Here is a 24,370-nt window from a genome sequence, read left to right on the forward strand (position 1 = left end):
TATATATTCTAACAAAGTGCAGATTGGATTTTAACCTATGTAAAACATGTCATCAAAATTCTAAAATTAATCTTAATCAGGAAAAATTACTGATGATGTTCCATAAATTATTTTTTAAATTTTTTCAAAAAGATTCAAATTAGCTAGTTTTTCTCTTCTTTTTTTCGGTTGAACCTTGAATTTTAAAGAGTCGAAATTGAAGATAAACTATGTTTCAAAATGTACTTTTCATTTTTTTCCTGTTCTCTACTGTTTTAAACCGTTCAATTAAGTGTTTTTTTCCATCATTTATTCTCTACAAAAAAAAATTCCATCAAAGGAAAAAAAATGTACAACGGATGACAGACAGAAATACCCATTTTTTTTTATATACATATAGATTTATTTATCAAAGGTAAATTGAGTAAATTGGCTATTTCTGGCAATTTATTTAAGTGTGTATCAAACTGGTAGCCCTTTGCATTAATCAGTACCCAAGAAGTAGCTCTTGGTTTCAAAAAGGTTGGTGACCCCTGATCTATGGGTTGGGACACCCCAAGCTGCATCGTCACAGAACAAGGCTCCAACGCAAACAAAACACATCACTTTGTTTTCGGCCTTGTTTTTAGCATCAGCATTCCAATTTTTTTTTAAAAAACAAGTGAAGGTATATTTTTCCTGAGTCCACCAGTTGTCACCTGTTGCCCTCCAGCAAAATCCAATCCAAAATGTGTCAAGTTGCCAAGTTACCTCATTGTGCTGTTGGCCATGCAGGCTGATTAAGCGGCGTGGTGCACGTTTGTATGTCAGAGGACTGTAGTGACGGAGATTCATAAATTGCACAGCCATGGGCATTCATCTATCAGTCAGCCTAACGACTCACCACTTTAACGAGCTGCGACATGGAAACCTCGAACTGTACGATGACCGGCTCAGTCACGTTCTGCACAGGTCGTATGAACTGGTTGTAGTTGGAGAAGATGACGGAGAAGAGCTTGTGCTCGGCTTCCGAACATGTGACCCCTATGTCAGAAAGCAGGTTTAGGTCATAAATAGTAGGATTGATGAGTAGCAGATTGTATGAATTAACATTGTACTTTTTAAATAATGATAACATAATTTATATTTGCCTGAAAATACTTTTTTTTTTTTTATTATTTTTTGCGACCCAAAATAAATTAATGAATAAAGAAATTATGAAATACATGTATTTCATTGACTAACAACAGTGTGCTCTTTCAACTTTTTTTTTTTAGCAAAGCTATATTAGAATTACTTGCAAGTTTTTTTTTGTAATTTCAGAGTACTACATGTGAAAATTATATATAACCTATAGTGCAAAGCCTGTATTTATGCGCTTCATTAAAAGCACAATCTGTTAACCTATGCTGTTGTTTAAAATAGACACATGTAATATGTCCTACCCAATCAATGAACAATGAAATCCTAATTAAATAGCAGTTTTATTGTTTATAATCGTATCTTCTTTCAATGCACTCCAAACTGAGTGCTCCGTAAGATGCATTTTACCATGTTAAAACATGCCGCTTATACGGTGCAAACTATCTGCCTTTAACTTAACTCTACATCATCAACATGTTAAGTAACAGTAGCTCTCACACTCACCCCACAGATGCAACTGAAGGAAGGAACAGGTGGTAACAAAAAGGAGATAAAAAGTGGTTTTCATCTTCCTGGACGACTGATGGACCCACAGGAGCAGGAGAAAGTGGAGTAAAAACGTGTCCGCGGATGCTGAGAGGGAAGGAGAGCGAGCGCAGGGAGGGAAGGGGGCAGGCTGAGCCAACCTCTGATGGGATGCTGATCGCCACGGCAACCGATATGGTAAGCTTATCTGATCTAACGAGGACCTACAAAAAGTGTGCAATATATTATATTATAGATCAGCATTATAATCAGATTATCTTGATCGGTTATACTCTGATTTACATGTAATGTCTGCAATTAACCCTATCGCAACGGTTTATTGGCACACTCACACCACTAGGAGGAGCCATTAGGGAAATGCAATGGTTAGTTTGCCCGCTCCTATAATTACAGCTAGCTGAGGGGTAGGGAACCTATGGCTCACGAGCCAGATGTGGCTCTTTTGATGACTGCATCTGTCTCTCGGATAAATCTTAGCTGACATTGCTTAATATGATAAGTAATGAATGATTCCACTTGTAATCACAGTGTTAAAAATAATGATCAAAATATAAAACATTCTCATGCATTTTTAATCAATCCATCTGTTTTCTACCGCGCCCGTTCAAGAATTTGCGTTAATGGTAAGAAGTTATTTATTTATTCTTGGTTAGTGTGGGGCTTGCCCTCCTGGGGTTGGTCAGACCACCAGGGACCAACATGAGAGCCTGTTTCAGGGTTACAATATTGTTTTATTTTTCAATAAGTCTCAGTTGCTCTCAGTTATTCTTCTCTTTCGTTTTCGCTCGCGCTCTGGCTCCAAACCCAACCCAAACCCCGTCTCTCCTCCTGGCTGCTGCTTATAACAGAGTGACAGGTGATTAGATAACAAGGCCCAGGTGGGCCATCTACGCACCTGTCGCTGATTTCCAGGCCGGTCCTGGCACACCCCGGTTCGCTGCTGGCCACGCCCCCTCCACAGTTAGCTCGAGAATAACTATGTTATTACAAAGAATAAGAGACCCATTATACTCTAGAAATGTTGGTCTTACTTAAAAATGCACGCGTTTAGTTTTGTTCAGTGTAAAAAAAGATATTATATGGCTCTTACGGAAATACATTTTAAAATATTTAGCTTTTTGGCTCTCTCAGCCAAAAAGGTTCCCGACTCCTGAGCTAGCTATTAGGAGAAAAAACTAACTCTAGCAGTGCAACAACGGAACAACATAAAATTAATATCGTTTTTTCCATTAAGTGCATTATAAATGTTTTTTTCAAACTGTTCATCTAATTTGTACTCAAAAGTAATATTAGGCTTGTGTGTGGAAGTCGAAGGCGTGGCTCACCGGCTGTTCTGCTGGTCACAATGTTGCCAAAATAATGTTTGCAGGGACATTTTTACACCATGACTTTCTAATTTGTACACTATTGAATCTATAACCTGTTTCAAGTTTTTAATGTAAGATTAATATCATTATTCCTGATAAACCGACTATAAAGTATTAGACTGAGACTTTATTGATCCTTTGTCATGTTTTGTGGTCACATTCTGTTTTGTTTTGGATTCATTCAGCACTTTTGTTTTGTCACCGTGCCAACCAATCAGTTCACCTGTCCTCACGACTCACGCACCTGATTCACGCATCTGTTTTCAAGCACCACAGCACTATTTAACCCTGTGGTTGCCAGGCAGTCAGCCTGGCGACATCACCCTCTATCACCTTCTACTCACCCTCGATACACAACCTTGTTATCCATGCCGATGATCTCTGTTCCTTTCTCTTTCCAAGTAAGTTTTTCGTTATTCATGCCATAGTGCAAGTTTTTGTTTTATGACCATAAATTTGCCTAGTGCAAGTTTTGTTTTCATAGTCAAGTTTTTGTACCTCCTCTGTGAGCGCTTTTCGTTTGTTTATTTTTTGAGTAAAATTAAAATATGTCATTACTAGGGCTGTTAATCTTTGGGTGTCCCATGATTTGATTCAATATCGTTTATTGGGGTCGCGATTTGATTATATATCGATTTTTTTCGATTCAACACGATTCTCAATTCAAAAACGTTAGTTTTCCCATTCAAAACGATTCTGTATTCATTCAATACATAGGATTTCAGCAGGATCTACCCCAGTCTGCTGACATGATATTAGAGTAGTAGATTTTTTTTAAAAAGCTTTTATAATTGTAAAGGACAATTTGTTATAAACCAACCAAATATATGACCTATTTTATCTTTGTGAAAACTTTGGACACAGTGTGTTGTCAAGCTTATGAGATGCGATGCAAGTGTAAGCCACTGTGACACTATTGTTCGTTTTTTTTTTTTTTTTTTTAATTAAATGTCTAATGATAATGTCAGTGAGGGATTTTTAATCACTGCTATGCTGAAATTATAACTAATATTGATACTGTTGTTGATAATAGTAATTTTTGTTTCACTACTTTTGGTTTGGGGGCTTCACGGTGGGAGAGGGGTTAGTGCGTCTGCCTCACAATACGAAGGTCCTGCAGTCCTGGGTTCAATTCCAGGCTGAGGATCTTTCTGTATGGAGTTTGCATGTTCACCCCGTGAATGCGTGGGTTCCCTCCGGGTACTCCGGCTTCCTCCCACCTCCAAATTCATGCACCTGGGGATAGGTTGATTGGCAACACTAAATGGGCCCTAGTGTGTGAATGTGAGTGTGAATGTTGTCTGTCTATCTGTGTTGGCCCTGCGATGATGTGGCGACTTGTCCAGGGTGTACACCGCCTTCCGCCCGATTGTAGCTGAGATAGCCGCCAGCGACCCCCGCGACCCCGAAAGGGAATAAGCGGTAGAAAATGGATGGATGGATGGACTACTTTTGGTTTGTTCTGTGTCGTGTTTGTGTCTCCTCTCAATTGCTCTGTTTATTGCAGTTGTGAGTGTTGCTGGGTCATGTTTGGTTTTGGAATTGGATTGCATTGTTATGGTATTGCTGTCTATTGGTTTGTTGGATTGATAAAAAAAAAAAAAAATAGATTAAAAAAAAAAAAGATAATCGATTCTGAATCGCACAACGTGAGATTCGCGTTTCGTATTCAAATCCATTTTTTCCCACACTCCTAGTCATTACCTTCACGTCGTGTTCGGTCCAATCGCTTTGCACCACAGGAAAAGAAACCACAGCAGAGTCCACGCCTTGACATCCTCAAAGGAATTTGTTCAAAAATTAGAGAGCCTCTTCTGGTACTCTGACCCGCCACACTGTGAGAAGTGGAGATGCGTGTTGCTACCAGGTTTTATCAGCAAGGAAACCAGCGTTTGTGGGGGCTTTTATCGAACGCAAGACTGATGAATGAGTCAATGAATGAATGACCCAATTGATATGGAGGATTATTTATCCAAAATCAAATACTTTTCGAAACTAGACTTTCAGTCAAAACAGAGGTGACCATATAAAGTACATTTTCATGGATGATTTTGCATATACTTATGATACAAATACAGTAGACCAGTGATTCTCAAACTGTGGTACTTGTACCACCAGTGGTACGCAGGCTTCATCGAGTGGTATCCCAATGACCAACTTATTAAATATTCAAAGTAACACAGTTTTAGTGTTCTAACTGTGCAAACTGTCAAAATATTCCATATACTTGTGTGGTGTTCGGGTCTTTGGGACCCGATTTCATTTTTTATTAAAAGAAAAATGATACAATTAATTTTTCAGACTGAAACGCACTGACTTTGGCTAATTTTTTGTGAAGAACGTCCAAACGTTCTTACAAACCTTGTTTCCATATGAGTTGGGAAATTGTGATAGATATAAATATAAACGGAAGACAATGATTTGCAAATCCTTTTCAACCCAAATTCAATTGAATGCACTACTAAGACAAGATATTTGATGTTCAAACTCATAAACTTTATTTTTTTTGCAAATAATAATTAACTTATAATTTCATGGCTGCAACACGTGCCAAAGTAGTTGGGAAAGGGCATGTTCACCACTGTGTTACATCACCTTTTCTTTTAACAACACTCAATAAATGTTTGGGAACTGAGAAAACTAATTGTTGAAGCTTTGAAAGTGGAATTCTTTCCCATTCTTGTTTTATGCAGAGCTTCAGTCATTCAACAGTCCGGGGTCTCCGCTGTCGTACTTTACGCTTCATAATGCGCCACACATTTTCAATGGGAGACAGGTCTGGACTGCAGTCAAGCCAGGAAAGTACCCGCACTCTTTTTTTACGAAGCCACGCTGTTATAACACGTGCTGAATGTGACTTGGCATTTTCTTGCTGAAATAAGCAGGGGCGTCCATGAAAAAGACAGCGCTTAGATGGCAGCATATGTTGTTCCAAAACCTGTATGTACCTTTCAGCATTAATGGTGCCTTCACAGATGTGTAAGTTAGCCATGCCTTGGGCACTAATACACCCCCATACCATCACAGATGCTGGCTTTTGCACTTTGCGTCGATAACAGTCTGGATGTTTTGCTTCCCCTTTGGTCCAGATGACACGATGTTGAATATTTCCCCCAAAAATTTTAAATGTGGACTCGTCAGACCACAGAACACTTTTCCACTTTGCATCAGTCCATCTTAGATGATCTCGGGCCCAGAGAAGCTGGCGGCGTTTCTGGATGTTGTTGATAAATGGCTTTCGCTTTGCATAGTAGAATTTTAATTTGCACTTCCAGATGTTGCGACAAACTGTATTTAGTGACAGGGGTTTTCTGAAGTGTTCCTGAGCCCATGTGGTGATATCCTCACTCATGAGGGTTAGGCGAGTCCTTATGATTTATTTCAGCTGTATCTCCAGGCAACAATATATACACATCAGATTTAGAATTAGCTTGTTAGCATTCAGTTCACTCGGGTTGAGACGAATGTAAATAAATAGTGAATATTTCATGTCATTTACCTTTGTTCCGCTCGTCCTTCATTTCACTTTCATCTTCAAACTACAAGGTCGGTGTCCCAGTGAGCAGATAGCATCGCCACTTCAAGTCCGAATACTTTGAATAAATACTTTATAATCCTCTGTAAATAAGTTTTAAAAAATTATCTTCATTTCTCGCAGCTTCGTGTATTGAAATTAAGTTTGTAAAAATGAATGAACAACATTAAACTGCATACTAGTTTAAAGACTACGGCTTACAGGATAGTTCCACTAATCAGCGTTCTTCAGCACAACGATGCCACGCAGTTCTTACAAGTCGAAAGTTTTTTTTCGCTCTTCTTTTTTTCTGTTTTCAAATATTTTGTGATAGAAATAGACAAGAAAAATTAACAAGCATATGTAAATGTAATGTTTTAGAAATGCCCCAACTGTGTGCAACCAATCAGCCAATCACCCTTCTAAGGTTCCTAGGAACTTCAGAAAGTCCCACCTTGCTACTTGGAACTAAAAATTGTTCCTGAAGAACTAAAATGGTTGGTGGAAACACTGGGGGGTACTTTATTTACATGGGAAAGTTCCTGTCAAGGTTCCTGCGGTGGAAAAAGGCCTCTTGTCTCAGCTGGTCTTAAGGTGTCACTGGGAAACACAGGATGAGGTGATTGAGGTATTAAGGTCAGGCATTCATTTTCTTCCACAGACTTCATTATTTTGAGCCACAACCTCAAAGTCCGGCTGAATGTTTTATTAAATAGTCTATCGACTTTACATATCACAATGAAACTTTTATGACTGAATTAAAATGTTTGCAGACATAAAAATGGCCTAAACATGGCGACTGCAAGTGTGTTCCACCAATCAGCATTCTCCAGCACACAAAAGTGCCTGCCATTGAAAGTTCCTGAAAAAAGATTGCCTGAAACCTTCCTGGCCACTAGAGGGACCTTTTAACAATGCTAGCTTTTTTGGGGGGTGGAAATGCAGTGGGTGTTTAAAAATACCAGGGTAAATAGGAAAGATCAAAGGCAGCCAGCCAAACTAAGCCCTGTCAATTAACTGAGGCACGGCGTTTACAGTGGTGTTTATTTAAGGCAGTGCTTTTTAATTATTTGCTGTTGTGCCCCCCACAGATAGAAGAAAACATTTCACGACACCCCCACTCTCCGTAGCATAATTTGTCTTTAACATTTTTAGAAGAATCAATCAATCAATCAATGTTTATTTATATAGCCCCAAATCACAAATGTCTCAAAGGACTGCACAAATCATTACGACTACAACATCCTCGGAAGAACCCACAAAAGGGCAAGGAAAACTCACACCCAGTGGGCAGGGAGAATTCACATTCAGTGGGACGCCAGCGACAATGCTGACTATGAGAAACCTTGGAGAGGACCTCAGATGTGGGCAACCCCCCCCCTCTAGGGGACCGAAAGCAATGGATGTCGAGCGGGTCTAACATGATACTGTGAAAGTTCAATCCATAGTGGCTCCAAGACAGCAGTGAGAGTCCCGTCCACAGGAAACCATCTCAAGCGGATCAGCAGCGTAGAGATGTCCCCAACCGATACAGGCGAGCGGTCCATCCTGGGTCCCGACGAGCGGTCCATCCTGGGTCTCGACTCTGGACAGTCAGTACTTCATCCATGGTCATCGGACCGGACCCCCTCCACAAGGGAGGGGGGGACATAGGAGAAAGAAAAGAAGCGGCAGATCAACTGGTCTAAAAGGAGGTCTATTTAAAGGCTAGAGTATACAGATGAGTTTTAAGATGAGACTTAAATGCTTCTACTGAGGTAGCATCTCGAACTGTTACCGGGAGGGCATTCCAGAGTACTGGAGCCCGAACGGAAAACGCTCTATAGCCCGCAGACTTTTTTTGAGCTCTAGGAATCACTAATAAGCCGGAGTCTTTTGAACGCAGATTTCTTGCCGGGACATACGGTACAATACAATCGGCAAGATAGGCTGGAGCTAGACCGTGTAGTATTTTATACGTAAGTAGTAAAACCTTAAAGTCACATCTTAAGTGCACAGGAAACCAGTGCAGGTGAGCCAGTACAGGCGTAATATGATCAAACTTTCTTGTTCTTGTCAAAAGTCTAGCAGCCGCATTTTGTACCAACTGTAATCTTTTAATGCTAGACATTGTACACCTCTGCATTAATTTGTATCTTCGTTAACATTAAAGAAAAGACGCAAAGAAAGAACTTAAAAAAACAACTTAGAGCAAAAAACACTATTACCATTGTTTTTAAGCTGTAACAGAAAATGGCATCAATTTGCCTGAAATAAAAAAAATGGCATCAATTTGCCTGAAATAAAAAAAATAAGAAATCCTATTTAAACTGTAATCTTTTTTTGACTGACTTTAACTATTTGATACTGAAAATTCAAATTAAATGAACTCAGCAAATAATGATAAAGTCAAATTAATCAGCAACATTAACTCAGAGCACAATACATAAAACATTTAAACCTACAATACAAAAATGAATGCAACAACCTATGCTGCTTTTTTTCCCTAATAATTAAAAATTCAGAAGTCAGATTTATTGGCTACAATTAGCTTGTTTTGCAGTGCAGAGCTTTTCGAAACAAGGCTTGAAGCAATATATTTGCATGATACTGATAAAGCATGTTCCTCGGGGGTCACAGGCACTCCACTATTTGAAAAACACTGATTTATTTCAGGGGAACAGTTGAGGAACAGTGTCTGTTAGAATCCAGGCCACTATTTGCAGGTACACAAAAGTAAAAGTGCACAATTGATTTTGCCAAGCAATTTAAGTCCACACCCTTTCATAAAGGAGGCGTTTATTTGACTAGAGACCTTTGTGTTCACAGAGGTGGTCCTGGCTAAATGTACGTCCATGTTATTATTATTATTATTTTCTAAACGTAAAACACTTTCTTGTGGTCTACATAACATGTAATGGTGGTTCTTTGGTCAAAATGTTGCATAGATTATTTTTTACCGATCGTCTTCAAGCCGCTTTTTTTTTCCGGATGCACCATTTAGTGGGCGGTCTTATTTACGTGGCTCACCTTTGGCAGCGTCTTCTTCCCGTCATCTTTGTTGTAGCGGTGTAGCGTGCAAGGACGGGAGTGGAAGAAGTTTCAAAAGATGGAGCTAACTGTTTTAATGACATTCAGACTTTACCTTAATAAAAAACGAAGCAGCATCTCCTCAACCGGAAACAACAACAACACCGCCGGAAATGTGTCCCGTGAAAAACTGTCCAACTGGAACTCTCTAATAACTAAAGTTCCTTGGGTGAACAATGTAAACTCACTATACCAGTATGTTTTAACGCTTTCATGGCGAGTTTACTGACAGATATACGTAAGAACTTTACACTACTTTATATTAGAAATGGCAACAGCAGAGGATGATTTAGGTGGGGTTAGGTGGTACCAGGGGTGTATATTGTAGCCCGGAAGAGTTAGTGCTGCAAGGGGTTCTAAATATTTGTTCTGTCTATGTTGTTCGGCAGCGTTTTCTTTCCATCATCTTTGTTGTAGCGGTGTAGCGTGCAAGGACGGGAGTGGAAGAAGTTTCAAAAGATGGAGTTAACCATTTTAATGACATTCAGACTTTACCTTAATAAATAACGAAGCAGCATCTCCTCAACCGGGAACAACAACACCACCGCCGGAAATGTGTCCCGTGAAAAACTGTCCAACTGGAACTCTCTAATATCTAAAGTTCCTTGGGTGAACAATATAAACTCACTCTACCGGTATGTTTTAGCGCTTTCATGGCGAGTTTACTGTCAGAACGTAAGAACTTTATACTACTTTATATTAGAAATGGCAACAGCAGAGGATGATTTAGGGGGGTTAGGTGGTAGCAGGGGTGTATATTGTAGCCCGGAATAGTTAGTGCTGCAAGGGATTCTAAATATTTGTTCTGTTTATTATGTTGGGCAGCGTCTTCTTCCCGTCATCTTTGTTGTAACGGTGTAGCATGCAAGGACGAGAGTGGAAGAAGTTTCAAAAGATGGAGCCAACTGTTTTAATGACATTCAGACTTTACCTTAATAGATAACGAAGCAGCATCTCCTCAACCGGAAACAACAACAACTCCGCCGGAAATGTGTCCCGTTAAAAACTGTCCAACTGGAACTCTCTAATAACTAAAGTTCCTTGGGTGAACAATGTAAACTCACTATACCAGTATGTTTTAACGCTTTCATGGCGAGTTTACTGACAGATATACGTAAGAACTTTACACTACTTTATATTAGAAATGACAACAGCAGAGGATGATTTAGGGGGGGTTAGGTGGTACCAGGGGTGTATATTGTAGCCCGGAAGAGTTAGTGCTGCAAGGGGTTCTAAATATTTGTTCTGTCTATGTTGTTCGGCAGCGTTTTCTTTCCATCATCTTTGTTGTAGCGGTGTAGCGTGCAAGGACGGGAGTGGAAGAAGTTTCAAAAGATGGAGTTAACCATTTTAATGACATTCAGACTTTACCTTAATAAATAACGAAGCAGCATCTCCTCAACCGGGAACAACAACACCACCGCCGGAAATGTGTCCCGTGAAAAACTGTCCAACTGGAACTCTCTAATATCTAAAGTTCCTTGGGTGAACAATATAAACTCACGCTACCGGTATGTTTTAGCGCTTTCATGGCGAGTTTACTGTCAGAACGTAAGAACTTTATACTACTTTATATTAGAAATGGCAACAGCAGAGGATGATTTAGGGGGGGTTAGGTGGTAGCAGGGGTGTATATTGTAGCCCGGAATAGTTAGTGCTGCAAGGGATTCTAAATATTTGTTCTGTTTATTATGTTGGGCAGCGTCTTCTTCCCGTCATCTTTGTTGTAACGGTGTAGCATGCAAGGACGAGAGTGGAAGAAGTTTCAAAAGATGGAGCCAACTGTTTTAATGACATTCAGACTTTACCTTAATAGATAACGAAGCAGCATCTCCTCAACCGGAAACAACAACAACTCCGCCGGAAATGTGTCCCGTTAAAAACTGTCCAACTGGAACTCTCTAATAACTAAAGTTCCTTGGGTGAACAATGTAAACTCACTATACCAGTATGTTTTAACGCTTTCATGGCGAGTTTACTGACAGATATACGTAAGAACTTTACACTACTTTATATTAGAAATGACAACAGCAGAGGATGATTTAGGGGGGGTTAGGTGGTACCAGGGGTGTATATTGTAGCCCGGAAGAGTTAGTGCTGCAAGGGGTTCTAAATATTTGTTCTGTCTATGTTGTTCGGCAGCGTTTTCTTTCCATCATCTTTGTTGTAGCGGTGTAGCGTGCAAGGACGGGAGTGGAAGAAGTTTCAAAAGATGGAGTTAACCATTTTAATGACATTCAGACTTTACCTTAATAAATAACGAAGCAGCATCTCCTCAACCGGGAACAACAACACCACCGCCGGAAATGTGTCCCGTGAAAAACTGTCCAACTGGAACTCTCTAATATCTAAAGTTCCTTGGGTGAACAATATAAACTCACTCTACCGGTATGTTTTAGCGCTTTCATGGCGAGTTTACTGTCAGAACGTAAGAACTTTATACTACTTTATATTAGAAATGGCAACAGCAGAGGATGATTTAGGGGGGGTTAGGTGGTAGCAGGGGTGTATATTGTAGCCCGGAATAGTTAGTGCTGCAAGGGATTCTAAATATTTGTTCTGTTTATGTTGTTCGGCAGCGTCTTCTTCCCGTCATCTTTGTTGTAACGGTGTAGCATGCAAGGACGAGAGTGGAAGAAGTTTCAAAAGATGGAGCCAACTGTTTTAATGACATTCAGACTTTACCTTAATAGATAACGAAGCAGCATCTCCTCAACCGGAAACAACAACAACTCCGCCGGAAATGTGTCCCGTTAAAAACTGTCCAACTGGAACTCTCTAATAACTAAAGTTCCTTGGGTGAAGAATGTAAACTCACTATACCGGTATAGTTTTAACGCTTTTATGGCGAGTTTACTGACAGATATACGTAAGAACTTTACACTACTTTATATTAAATATGGCAACAGCAAAGGATGATTTAGGGGGGGTTAGGTGGTACCAGGGGTGTATATTGTAGCCCGGAATACTTAGTGCTGCAAGGGGTTCTAAATATTTGTTCTGTTTATGTTGTTCGGCAGCGTCTTCTTACCGTCATCTGTGTTGTAACGGTGTAGCATGCAAGGACGAGAGTGGAAGAAGTTTCAAAAGATGGAGCCAACTGCTTTAATGACATTCAGACTTTACCTTAATAGATAACGAAGCAGCATCTCCTCAACCGGAAACAACAACAACTCCGCCGGAAATGTGTCCCGTTAAAAACTGTCCAACTGGAACTCTCTAATAACTAAAGTTCCTTGGGTGAAGAATGTAAACTCACTATACCGGTATAGTTTTAACGCTTTTATGGCGAGTTTACTGACAGATATACGTAAGAACTTTACACTACTTTATATTAGATATGGCAACAGCAAAGGATGATTTAGGGGGGTTAGGTGGTACCAGGGGTGTATATTGTAGCCCGGAAGAAATAGTGCTGCAAGGGGTTCTGGGCATTTGTTCTGTATATGTTGTTTATGTGTAAAAGTGTTTGTCATTCTTGTTTGGTGTGGGTTCACAGTGTGGCGCATATTTGTAACAGTGTTAAAGTTGTTTATACGGCCACCCTCAGTGGGACCTGTATGGCTGTTGACCAAGTATGCCTTGCATTCACTTCTATATGTGAAAAGCCATAGATATTATGTGATTGGGCTGGCCCCCAAAGGCAGTGCCTTTAAGGTTTATTGGCGCTCCATACTTCTCCCTACGTCCGTGTACCACTCTGTGTCACATTTAAAAGGCATAATGATGCGCGAAGATGTCACCCCAAGATCCAGCGGACCAGGACAAGCAGGGTTGCAAGTAGGAGCTGGTTTAATATACAAAAAGGTAAAAGAAACACTGACAAAAAGGCAAAGAAACGGCGTGCCTACGCACGGGAATCTAGCGCTAATAGTTAGCAAGCATAGAGTTCAATGTCCAAGAGAAATGACGTGCAAAGTGCACGCAAAGCTAAGATGTGACTGTTGTTTACCGCAAACTATGAGCCAAAAACGAACTGGGGTAGTATGCAGGCTTGAATACTAAAGTAAACAATTGCCAACAGGTGTGCGTCAAAAAAGCATAGCAGGTGGAACAAGTGAGAAACCATGGAAACGAGATAAAACTGGAAGTGCAAAACTCAGAACAGGAAGAGTCAAAAAATAATTCAAAAAGGACTCAAGAGCCGGACTAAAAATGTGATTCGGGATCCGGATCACAACACTCCGTACAGCGCCGTTTTATAAAAGTCATAAATTTTACTTTTTGATACCGATACCGATAATTTCTGATATTACATTTTAAAGCATTTATCTGCCGATAATATCCATAGTTCGATATTATCGGACATCTCTATTAGAAGCCTTTGTTTTCTTACTTACTAATAAAAGACAAGTTGTCTTGTATGTTCACTATTTTATTTAAGGACAAACTTGCAATCAGAAACATATGTTTAATGTACCCTTACATTTATGGTTAAAATAAAGCCAATAACGCAATTTTTTTTGGTCAAAATATTTTTGGACGGTCTCACGCCGTCGTGTGGGTTCCATAGGACCACCAAGGAAGGACATGGCTTTGAGCAGTTTGACTTTGTTTATTTTCTCCAATAAAACCTCAGTCCAGGTCGCTTTTCAGCTCCTCTTCTCCGCTCGCCCGTCGTCTGTCTCGGGCTCTCCTCCTCTCTCGCTCTGCGTCAGCTGCACTCTTGCTCCTCCCAGTCTCTCCGCCTCTCTCCCTGACGTTCACAGCTGTCGCCCCTTTAAACCGTGTGAGACGATTATTAGATTGTCCCCAGGTGCGCGATCCAAGCAACTGTTCATGATTGTACCTTCGCTCCAGGTGCGCCCCGCCTCGCCGCTCCCTCGCCGTCGCCGCCTCCTCGCCGCCTCTCTGTCAGACTGCCAGCTCCGCCCCTCCACAATTTTTGGTACCGGTTCCAAAATATTGGTATCGGGACAACACTACCACCTTCTATCCAAAACCTAGGCAGAAATGTGGGTGAGATGGGCTGAGGTGTTAATGACTTGCACCAGAGGCGAGTTTTGGAAAAGAAGCAATATTACGCCTGCGTTTTAAAAAGGACCACCAGAAGAAATGAGCGAAATCAGCGGCGGTCGTCTCGAAAACTGGAGATTTTTCTTTTTCGTGCGTGCGCCCTCACGATTATTGCTGCCCACAGCAAAAAAAACGGCCCTGTTTGTTCATTTTTCCCTCTATATATATTGAATATATAAAGGGAAAAATATCCAAATCTATTGCTGTTCTTTATAAAGTAAGACACATGCTGAATAACAAATGCCTGCATATGTTGTATTATTCTTTTATTTTTCCATATTTAACGTATTGTGTTGAAATTTGGGGAAACGTTTATAAAACAAACATACACCCAATAATAAAACTTCAAAAAAGGGTCATTAGAATAATACACAAAGTGTGCTACTATGAACATACCAATCCATTATTTATGAGTTCAAATGTATTAAAATTTTCAGACATTGTGTTTTTAAAAACAATGGAAATTATGTTTCGAGTAAAAAACAACAGTCTTCCAGCTTGTATTCTCGGGCTATTTCATTTAAGAGGAGAAAACTATAATTTACGGGGGATATCGATTTTTTAAATAGGTAAAGCGAGAACAAATATAAAATACAAATGTATTACAGTTTTAGGAGTTAAAAGGTGGAACAAGCTCAGTGATGAGCTGAAGACATGTACTTCTTTGGTAAGGTTTAAGAAAACATTGAAAGGGGAAATAATTGAAAATTATAAATAGGAACAATTACTTTCATCCCATTGATTTTTTTATTTGTTTTTAACGTTGATGTTCCAGGCATTCTAATCTTCAGTGAAGGTATAGGATAGGCCAATATAAGCTTTGGCTTCAGCCTATTCCTTTTTTGGTCATTCTTTTTCTTGTGTAAATGTGCATAATTGTATACATATAACATGTACTGTAAAACTGATCACACAAAATGGTTGATTGATTTGATTGATTATATGACCGAAATAAACTTATTTCATTCATTCATTCATTATATGAACGATGCACCCACTGGCCAGGCACCCTCGTCGCTTGCTTTTCCTCCTATCCTCCTTCAATTAGATGAATGCACAGTCAGCCTCCAGTCCTCAAATGACATATAAATTTAGGAAGGCATCCATAGACATAAAGTGCCATACGAGCCCCAGTACTGACACTCGGCCCATGGAAAAATATTAGGCCTCAATCCCGTATAAATGGTTTGTGTAGTCTGGTGTAATGTGTTTGCTGGGTGCAGGCCACACACCTCATCTAGAAGGCTTGTAATCGGACCTTTGTGGTTTCCTATCTATCACGTGCAAGATGATTAAAAAGAAATGGTCTGTGTTTGCTCAAGAGGCAGATAAATCCTCATACATCTCATCCTGGCAGCTAATGACACCAAACTGCTGACATGCAGTTTGAGATTAACGACACATCCCATCCTGCTGTTGAATGGAGCCGCCTGACCCGAAAAAAGAAGGCCATGAATTGTCCGGCAGGAAGAAGGAACATGTAGAAAAGCTCAGGTTAGTGATGATCTTTAAAAAAAAAGAGAGATTAAAGTCGAAGAAATTCTCGAAAAAAAAAAAAAAAGACCATGTCGTTAACACAGAGGCTGATTGCTGTTTCTTTATAAAGGTTTGGCAAAATGGCCAATAGTCTGCAGAATCTCTTAACGAGCCAGCTCAGCACAATTTAATGAGCAGTAAATGCTGTGTGAGGAAAGTGCCACTTGGCGTATGTGTGTTTTCTTCAACCACAGGACTGCAGTTGTAGGAGGGGAAATACATGAATGATTAATTGTTGATAGGATAAATTATGATTGTTTTAAATGAATCAATATTCATATTTTAAAAAAGCACTTTTAATTGTTCCTAGTCAGAGATCGTCACAGGCGTGACGTTATGTCTTAGTTTTTATACAGAATGTCCTTCCCGACGCAACCCTGGCCGGTAATTGAAACCGTACTGGACCCTCTGCCATGACCAACACCAAGAATTCTACATTTGTAAAATAATACTGATTTAAATTATTGATATTTATACAAATATTGCGACCAAAAATGGTGCATTGCAGTGACGTGCGGTCAGGGGAGGCAGGGAAGGCAGTGCCTCACCTATGATCATGCAAAGAAATAAAATATGTAATGATCAAATAATTGTAATTGTTAGTTTTTAATATTCATTTAGCTTCACCAATTTGGATAATTTTTTTCTTCAAAGTCGCTGGATTTTCGCAATCCCTCGTAAACTTTTCTGCCTGCCGTGCCGTTAGACCGCGTTCTTGTCTGGTGTGTTGCTGAGCGTTCAAAACGGCAGATAAAAAAGTCTGAGGTTAGGCAAACAGTTCTCGGGGCACTCATGATCAGACACATACGGTGGCGTAAGCGAGTCAAGTGCCACGGAGAGTAACATGTTTTTTGTGTTTGTTGAGCCATCAAAACAACAGAGAAAAAAGTCTGAGGTGAGGCAAACAGTTCTCGTGCCTCACGATAGGGGTGCTCATGATCCCAGACATACGGTGGCCTCAGCGGGTAAGTGCGGCAGCGACGTATTTTTTCCGTCTCTTGCACCCCGACTTTCAACATGGAGGACTAAATTTTTGCACTCAGTTTTCTAAAGTGGACTTTCAAGCTAAACAGGAGATAATTACTAAAGGAAGACCAACACCGGAGCTGAATGGTTTGTTTCAATCAGCAGGACGGAAAGTTACTCGCTGTTTTCCAAACTGACTTTTTTCAACCTGTGGAACTGTGTGGACTCAAATGGGATTTTGTGACCTAAAGAATTTGCAAAGAAGCCTCACCAAACGTGAGCGGTCGACCACTCATATTCAAAGATAGATTGCGCTAAAAACGTTTGTGATGACGAGGATGGACGTGGCTTTGGATGAACAGCGGCAACTCAACATCAGTGTCCACAATGCTAAGGTAAAAGAGAACCGAGAGATTTTAAAAGATGTCATCAATGCGACCTGCTTTCTCGCCAAACAGCAGCTCGCATTTCGTGGAAATGATGAGAGTAGGAGCTCTGCTAATCGCGGCAACTATGTTGAACACTTATAAGACTTTTAAAACTGAAGGAAGTGAAGGAGGACTTTTCCCAGAAAGTGACAGATATTTTTTATCCAGAAAGACCGGCGCATGGACTTTATTTAGTCAAAGGACTCCGGCTTATTAGTGATTCCTAAAGCCCAAAAAAAGTCTGCGGGCTATAGAGCGTTTTCCGTTCGGGCTCCAGTAATCTGGAATGCCCTCCCGGTAACATTTCGAGATGCCACCTCAGTAGAAGCATTTAAGTCTCACCTTAAAAATCCTCCTTTTTAGACCAGTTGATCTGCCGCTTCTTTTCTTTTTCTCTTCTGTCCCCCCCTCCCTTGTGGAGGGGTTCCGGTCCGATGGCCGGGACCCAGGATGGACCGCTCGTCCGGACCCAGGATGGACCGCTCACCTGTGTATCGGTTGGGAACATCTCTACGCTGCTGATTCGACTCCGCTTGGGATGGTTTCCTGTGGACAGAACTCTCGCTGCTGTCTTGGATCCGCTTTGAACTGAACTCTCGCGGCTGTGTTGGAGCCACTATGGATTGAACTTTCACAGTATCATGTTAGACCTGCTCGACATCCGTTGTTTTCGGTCCCCTGGGGGGAGAGGGGGGTTGCCTACATATGAGGTCCTCTCCAAGGTTCTCATAGTCATCATTGTCACTGGCGTCCCACTGGGTGTGAGTTCTCCTTGCCCACTGGGTGTGAGTTTTCCTTGCCCTTATGTGGGTTCTTCCGAGGATGTCGTAGTCGTAATGGTTTGTACAGTCCTTTGAGACATTTGTGATTTGGGGCTATATAAATAAACATTGATTGATTGATTAATTGATTTATAAGTGACAGTGAGACGGCCATAATATTATTTTTGTTTCGTTTTTAATGAAATGCACATTTTGTGGGCGACGGTATGTATGTGTACAGAATGCAGAAATGAAACATAACCCGTAAACTGCTGCCAATCAAATGGCAAATCTGCGCAGAGCGCATACTGTATATTTGTAAATCTGATTCTGATTACGTCAGTGCCTCACCAACTATAAACCTCACCACACGTCACTGGTGCATAGGTAGATTTAATACTCACAGTACATCCCCACCCATTAGCGTGAATATTCAGTGATTTCTTTTCACTACACTAAAAAATGTTTTTATGGTAACTTGACTAAAAAAGTGGTTTGATGGCACTAACTGCTGGCGGGAAAGAGTTTTGCAGCTATGGATCCAGCAGAGGACGCGGTCTCATGAGTAATTTCACTCAACCTTTTCTAGCACGAAGATGCTTTGAGGAGACCTAATTGTTGTGCTTAAGTTCATGGATGGACCCCGGGATTCAGAGAATGGAGGAAAGGTTTGCGATAAAAAATTAAAATATTCAATAAGTTCAAAAATGGTATTTGATTGATTGATTGATACTTTTATTAGTAGATTTCACAGTTCAGTACATATTCCGTACAATTGACCACTAAATGGTAACACCCGAATAAGTTTTTCAACTTGTTTAAGTCGGGCTCCAAGTTAATCAATTCATGGTAACTAAAGGTGATGGGGCAAAAGTGCACACCATGGGAAATGTAACAAAAGTAGTCTCTTTCAGAGGTTGGCAGAGCAAAGGCCAGGACGCACGCAGCGTGGCAAAAACTAGTCCTCTCAAATCAATGTGGCTAGGAAACAAAAACACAACAAGGTCAAAATTACAGGAATATGCAAAGACCACATACCAGGGAAGCAGAATCATGGAAGCACATGTCAGAGCGGAGTTCAGGAACAATAACCGGCAGGGACCAGCTCGCGGAGACGCGCCTAAATGCTACCGGGAAGTGATTAGCAGCAAGTGTGCCATTGGGGACAAAGAGACTGGGGAAAGAAACTGACAAACCAATAGAGAAGGCAGGTAGAAGACAACAAACACAACACTAATGTTCAATTACTACAAGTTTTGTAAGTACGACACTGTATACTGTATGCCTGTACTTGCTTTCCAACGTGGAAACCTGAATTTATAATGTGTTTGATAGCCTTGAGAGGAGGGATGGGTACTAAATTTGTACTCTAATAGGTACCAACCAAATGTTGAGAACACTAATGGGTACAGAATCAGGTAAATTCAAACAGTGACATATTTTGATACCTGTTGTTGCACGGGAAGTCAGTCTGGCTGCAGACTCGACACCGATTCAAACAACTGGCTGGTAAACAAGCAGTCAAGCATGTAGAGCAGACTCAAAGTAATGTTACAATTTTCCATGCCAACAAAGCACGGAAAAGCTGCTCATACGTACAGTACGGTACACTAAGGCTCCACTTTTCAAAATGCGCTAGTTTGGGGGCAATTAGGTCCCTACAGAAATTGCTTTGTTTATTATTATCCTCCCACTTCAATCACATCTATGAGGCCCTTAAAGGGGAACTACACTTTTTGGAGATTTTTGCCCATCGTTCACAGTCATTATAAGAGACAAGAAGACAAACGTTTTTTTTTTTTTTTTTTTTTCCCGCTTTCTAGCATGTCAAAATTGTCCCGTTCTAGGTGGCTAACAATGCAGCGAATGGGAACAATCAATTCTACTTCTGAATCACTTTAAAAATTAATTAAAAAACTGTCAACGGTACTTCATTTACATTACGTAACCTGTATAATAACCAAGCTGTAGCAACATTGTTGTTGCAAGAGCGAAGACTGAGGAACTCTTTTTTTGTTTTTTTAGCTTAGTAACACATCGGCATGCTATGGTATTAGCTGTAAAAGCTAACTACGGCAAGAGATAAGCTAGCTTTAACGTCAACATGAATGTGTTTGAGTTTGTAATGCACAACAGTGTGATACAACACCAATTTGCACTGACTGGAAAACACAAACAATCATATTATAGTATCTGTAAAGTATTAGCCCATATTTCTTGTTTTGTTTGTACACACCTCAGCTAGCCAGACAGTGTATGTACTGTGGTGGTAATAACATGCTGCTTGTATCATGACGAATATTATAGTGACTCACTCGATGGACAGTTGTTCGTCTGGTCCAGGCCAGCTGGGCCATTTCCTGTTGATTTTGGGCAAGCAATCCATTTATGTCGAAATAGCTTGTCTCCAAGTTCCACTTTTACAGCGTTGTCACTTTCATCCCACTCTCCCGGCTTACGTCTGTTCTAACGTCTCACTCTTCCTTTGTGCTCGCTTCTATCAACCTCAAAATATATAGCTTCAAAAGGATAAGGTCGTGAATCCTCATTTGTCCAACAGTCTTCGTTGTCTGTTACAAAGATTGCAATGAATTGGAAAAAACACTTGTGTTTAATTCCAGAAGTAAGACCAAACATTTGTTGCCAGAAGTCGGACGTGCGCTGCTGGAAACAGAAATCACTGCGCAGAAAAAAATCTGTTAAAAAATAATCAAAATTATCAAAATACGGTAAATATTGAACATATAACATATCGTTATGAACGTGTTTGTTACTACATTATATATAGACTTTCAGTGTGGATATAAAATGTAAAAGAGTGTGGGTACTAGACTGGCCTCCCTGTAGTCCAGACCTGTCTCCCATTGAAAATGTGTGGCGCAATATGAAGCCTAAAATACCACAGTGTTGTTGAACGACTTAAGCTGTACATCAAGCAAGAATGGGAAAGAATTCCACCTGAAAAGCTTCAAAACATGGTCTCCTCAGTTCCCAAATGTTAACTGAGTGTTATTAAAAGGAAAGGCCATGTAACACAGTGGTAAAAATGCCCCTGTGCCAACTTTTTTGCAATGTGTTGCTGCCATTAAATTCTAAGTTAATGATTACACTTTAAAATGTTAAAAATTCATTGAAGTAAAATTTTTGCTGACAAATATGAGTTCATATTATTTTTTAGCCTATTCATTGATAACTAAGTTATGTAACTTCCAATTACAGTACAATAGTAAACAATTCTACAGTAATGAGAAATAAGTTCATAGCCTTGTCAATGGTTTCTTGCATTATTATTAAGTATTATGATTACTAGGGCTGCGAATATTTGTGTGTCCCACGATTCGATTCAATATCGATTCTTGGGGTCGCGATTCGATGAAATCGATTTTTTTCGATTCAACACGATTCTCGATTCAAAAACGATATTTTTACGATTCAAAACAATTCTGTATTCATTAAATACATAGGATTTCAGCAACCTCTACCCCAGTCTGCTGACATGCTAGCAGAGTAGTATATATATATTTTTAAAGTTTTTATAATTGTAAAGGACAATGTTTTATCAACTGATTGCAATAATGTAAATTTGTTTTAACTATTAAACGAACCAAAAATATGACTTATTTTATCTTTGTGAAGACATTGGACACAGTGTGTTGTCAAGCTTATGAGATGCGATGCAAGTGTAAGCCACTTTTTTTTTTTTTTTTATAAATGTCTAATGATAATGTCAATGAGGGATGTTTAATCCCTGCTATGCTGAAATTATAACTAATATTGATACTGTTGTTGATAATCATTTTTGTTTCACTACTTTTAGTTTGTTCTGTGTCGTGTTTGTGTCTCCTCTCAATTTCTCTGTTTATTGCAGCTCTGAGTGTTGCTGGGTCAGGTTTGGGTTTTGGAATTGGATTACATTGTTATGTATTGCTGTGTATTGTTTTGTTGGATTGATTAAAAAAAAAATCAATAAATTAATATATTCATTTTTTTTACAATTAGAATCGATTCTGAATCGCACAACGTGAGAGTAGCGATTCAAATTCGAATCGATTTTTCCCCACACCCCTAATGATTACATTACATTATAAACACTGTGTAGTTTTTATGGATTATTTCTTCAGTTAAAGAGCTTGATGTAGATAAAAGCTCTGAGTCTGTCTGTATAAGGCCAAATATTTTTTCAAGTACATTATTGCATTTGGTTCTAATGTGTGGGACCGTGAGACAATATGTTTATTGACAATCCCAAAAGTAAAATGTCTTCCTTTACTTGTTATTTTCACAATTTTGGTCATTTATAGGTATAAAATCAAAACATTTCAAATCGAATCGCATCTCCAATTTTGAAAAGCAAAAAACAATTATTATTATTTTTTTAATCCTCACAAACAGCTGGTGTGTAACAAAATACAATGCTTACAGTATAAACACATCGTAGGGCTCAACAACAACAAAAAAAAGGCTTGCACAGCCAATTTAATGGCAAAGACTACTTCCTGGCTAAGACAACACAATGTAGCCTACACACTACGGCCATCGAACATCTTTGACTTACAACTACATGCAAAGTCTACTATATAATAGTAATAAACTTTGGTATTTTTGTCTTGTTCTGTATATTGTACAGCATTTTGTATTACTATAGTGTTTTGTATATTGTACAGGATTGCTTATTATTTTTATCGGTTAGTAGTCCGTTTATTTCAATTGTTAGTTTTTCCTTCATTACCTTTTGTGCCCTTATTTGTTCCCACTACCGCACCTTAAGTTGGAGTCCTTAATCTCGTTATATGCAAATATAAAGACAATAAAGTCCATTCTATTCTATTCTATAATACTTGCAAATGAGACACAAAAGTACAGCTTATGAGTAGAGCTCAGTGTTGAATGTTAAATTTGAAAATATATAAATATTTTTTAAAGCAAGAAACATTTATTAACACATTTGAACACACACAAATGTACCAAAATGGGTATTATTGAGACTTTATTATGTAGATACATAAGGAATAATAAAATGTAAACAACATTTGGTACACGCATTTAGTTAGTAATCGCACATCACATTGTTACACGTCCATTCTTTTGCTTAAACACTTAAGCTGTTCGAGTCTCAAATGGGTTGGAGTCTATCCGAGCTGAATTAAGACTGACAGGCAGGCTCAGTCCGGACTGATCACCTGTCAATCACAAGACTGACACATGAAGACAGGCAACCATCCACATTAACATTTTTATCTCTAAAAATTAGAGTTGCAGCTGTGCTTCACATCACATTTTTAAAAACATTCTGACTGTACATGTCACACAAATGTAAAAATAAGTTCAACACTGTAAAACATAAACAAGAATACATTTTATGTAGAAATTTAGTTTTTTTGTAGTGCTTTATAGGCAGAATAGATGAATCCTAATTACCTGCATCGTTAGCCACCTCGTGCTAGCAGTTATTCATTAAACAAACAAAAAAGGGAAATACTTGTGTTATTGTCTCATATAAGGCTCATGGATAATGGACAACATTTAAAAAAAATGTGCAGTTCCCCTTTAACAAGATCCATTTTTACATGTTTTACATTTGTACCAAATATCGCTTTCCTTGCTAAAGAACGAGCTAAACCTCAGGCGTGTCTTCCCATCAAATGTGAGGCATGTCGGCGGTGGGTTGCTGGTTTTGAACGACTTGACTCTGAAAAAGTGGCTGTAGAAAGAGGCCCAGAGTTCCCACCACGCACACAATGACAAAGATCCACAGAAACATGCGATCCACCACCATGGCCACGTACTTCCAGTCCTCGATGACCTGCAAACACACGAAAGTCAAGTTCCAATTCAATCAGATGTATTGTTATGATGCAATATGTCACAAAGACCGGATTATTGTCGACGGTCCAGTTTAATGATCTAACCTTCATAAAGCTGAAACATGCACTGTCTTTTTAGAAGCGGTTTTTCCTCATTTCTTCTTTGCCAGATTGATATGTTAGAGCAGTGGTTCCCAAATGGGGGTACTTGAAGGTATGCCAAGGGGTGCGTGAGATTTTTAAAAAATATTCTAAAAATAGC

The 24,370-nt window shown here is 39.5% G+C and overlaps 2 protein-coding genes across 2 annotated transcripts in view; both read right to left on the reverse strand.

Moving 5' to 3' along the window:
- LOC133537013 (neuronal acetylcholine receptor subunit alpha-3-like) overlaps positions 1-1,669 on the reverse strand; it is a 24,167-nt gene extending 22,498 nt beyond the window's left edge. The window contains exons 1-2 of the mRNA XM_061877827.1: positions 1,606-1,669; positions 863-1,002 (exon numbers count right to left, since the gene is read on the reverse strand). Coding sequence (XP_061733811.1) covers positions 863-1,002; positions 1,606-1,669 — 204 coding nt within the window. The remainder of the gene's footprint in view (positions 1-862; positions 1,003-1,605) is intronic.
- A 21,612-nt stretch (positions 1,670-23,281) lies between these two features.
- The window catches only part of chrnb4 (cholinergic receptor, nicotinic, beta 4 (neuronal)), a 28,727-nt gene continuing 27,638 nt past the window's right edge, over positions 23,282-24,370 (reverse strand). The window contains exon 6 of the mRNA XM_061877804.1: positions 23,282-24,107. Coding sequence (XP_061733788.1) covers positions 23,943-24,107 — 165 coding nt within the window. The 3' untranslated portion in view covers positions 23,282-23,942. The remainder of the gene's footprint in view (positions 24,108-24,370) is intronic.

Source organism: Nerophis ophidion, linkage group LG02 (genome assembly GCF_033978795.1).
Source record: "Nerophis ophidion isolate RoL-2023_Sa linkage group LG02, RoL_Noph_v1.0, whole genome shotgun sequence".
Lineage (NCBI taxonomy): Eukaryota > Metazoa > Chordata > Actinopteri > Syngnathiformes > Syngnathidae > Nerophis > Nerophis ophidion.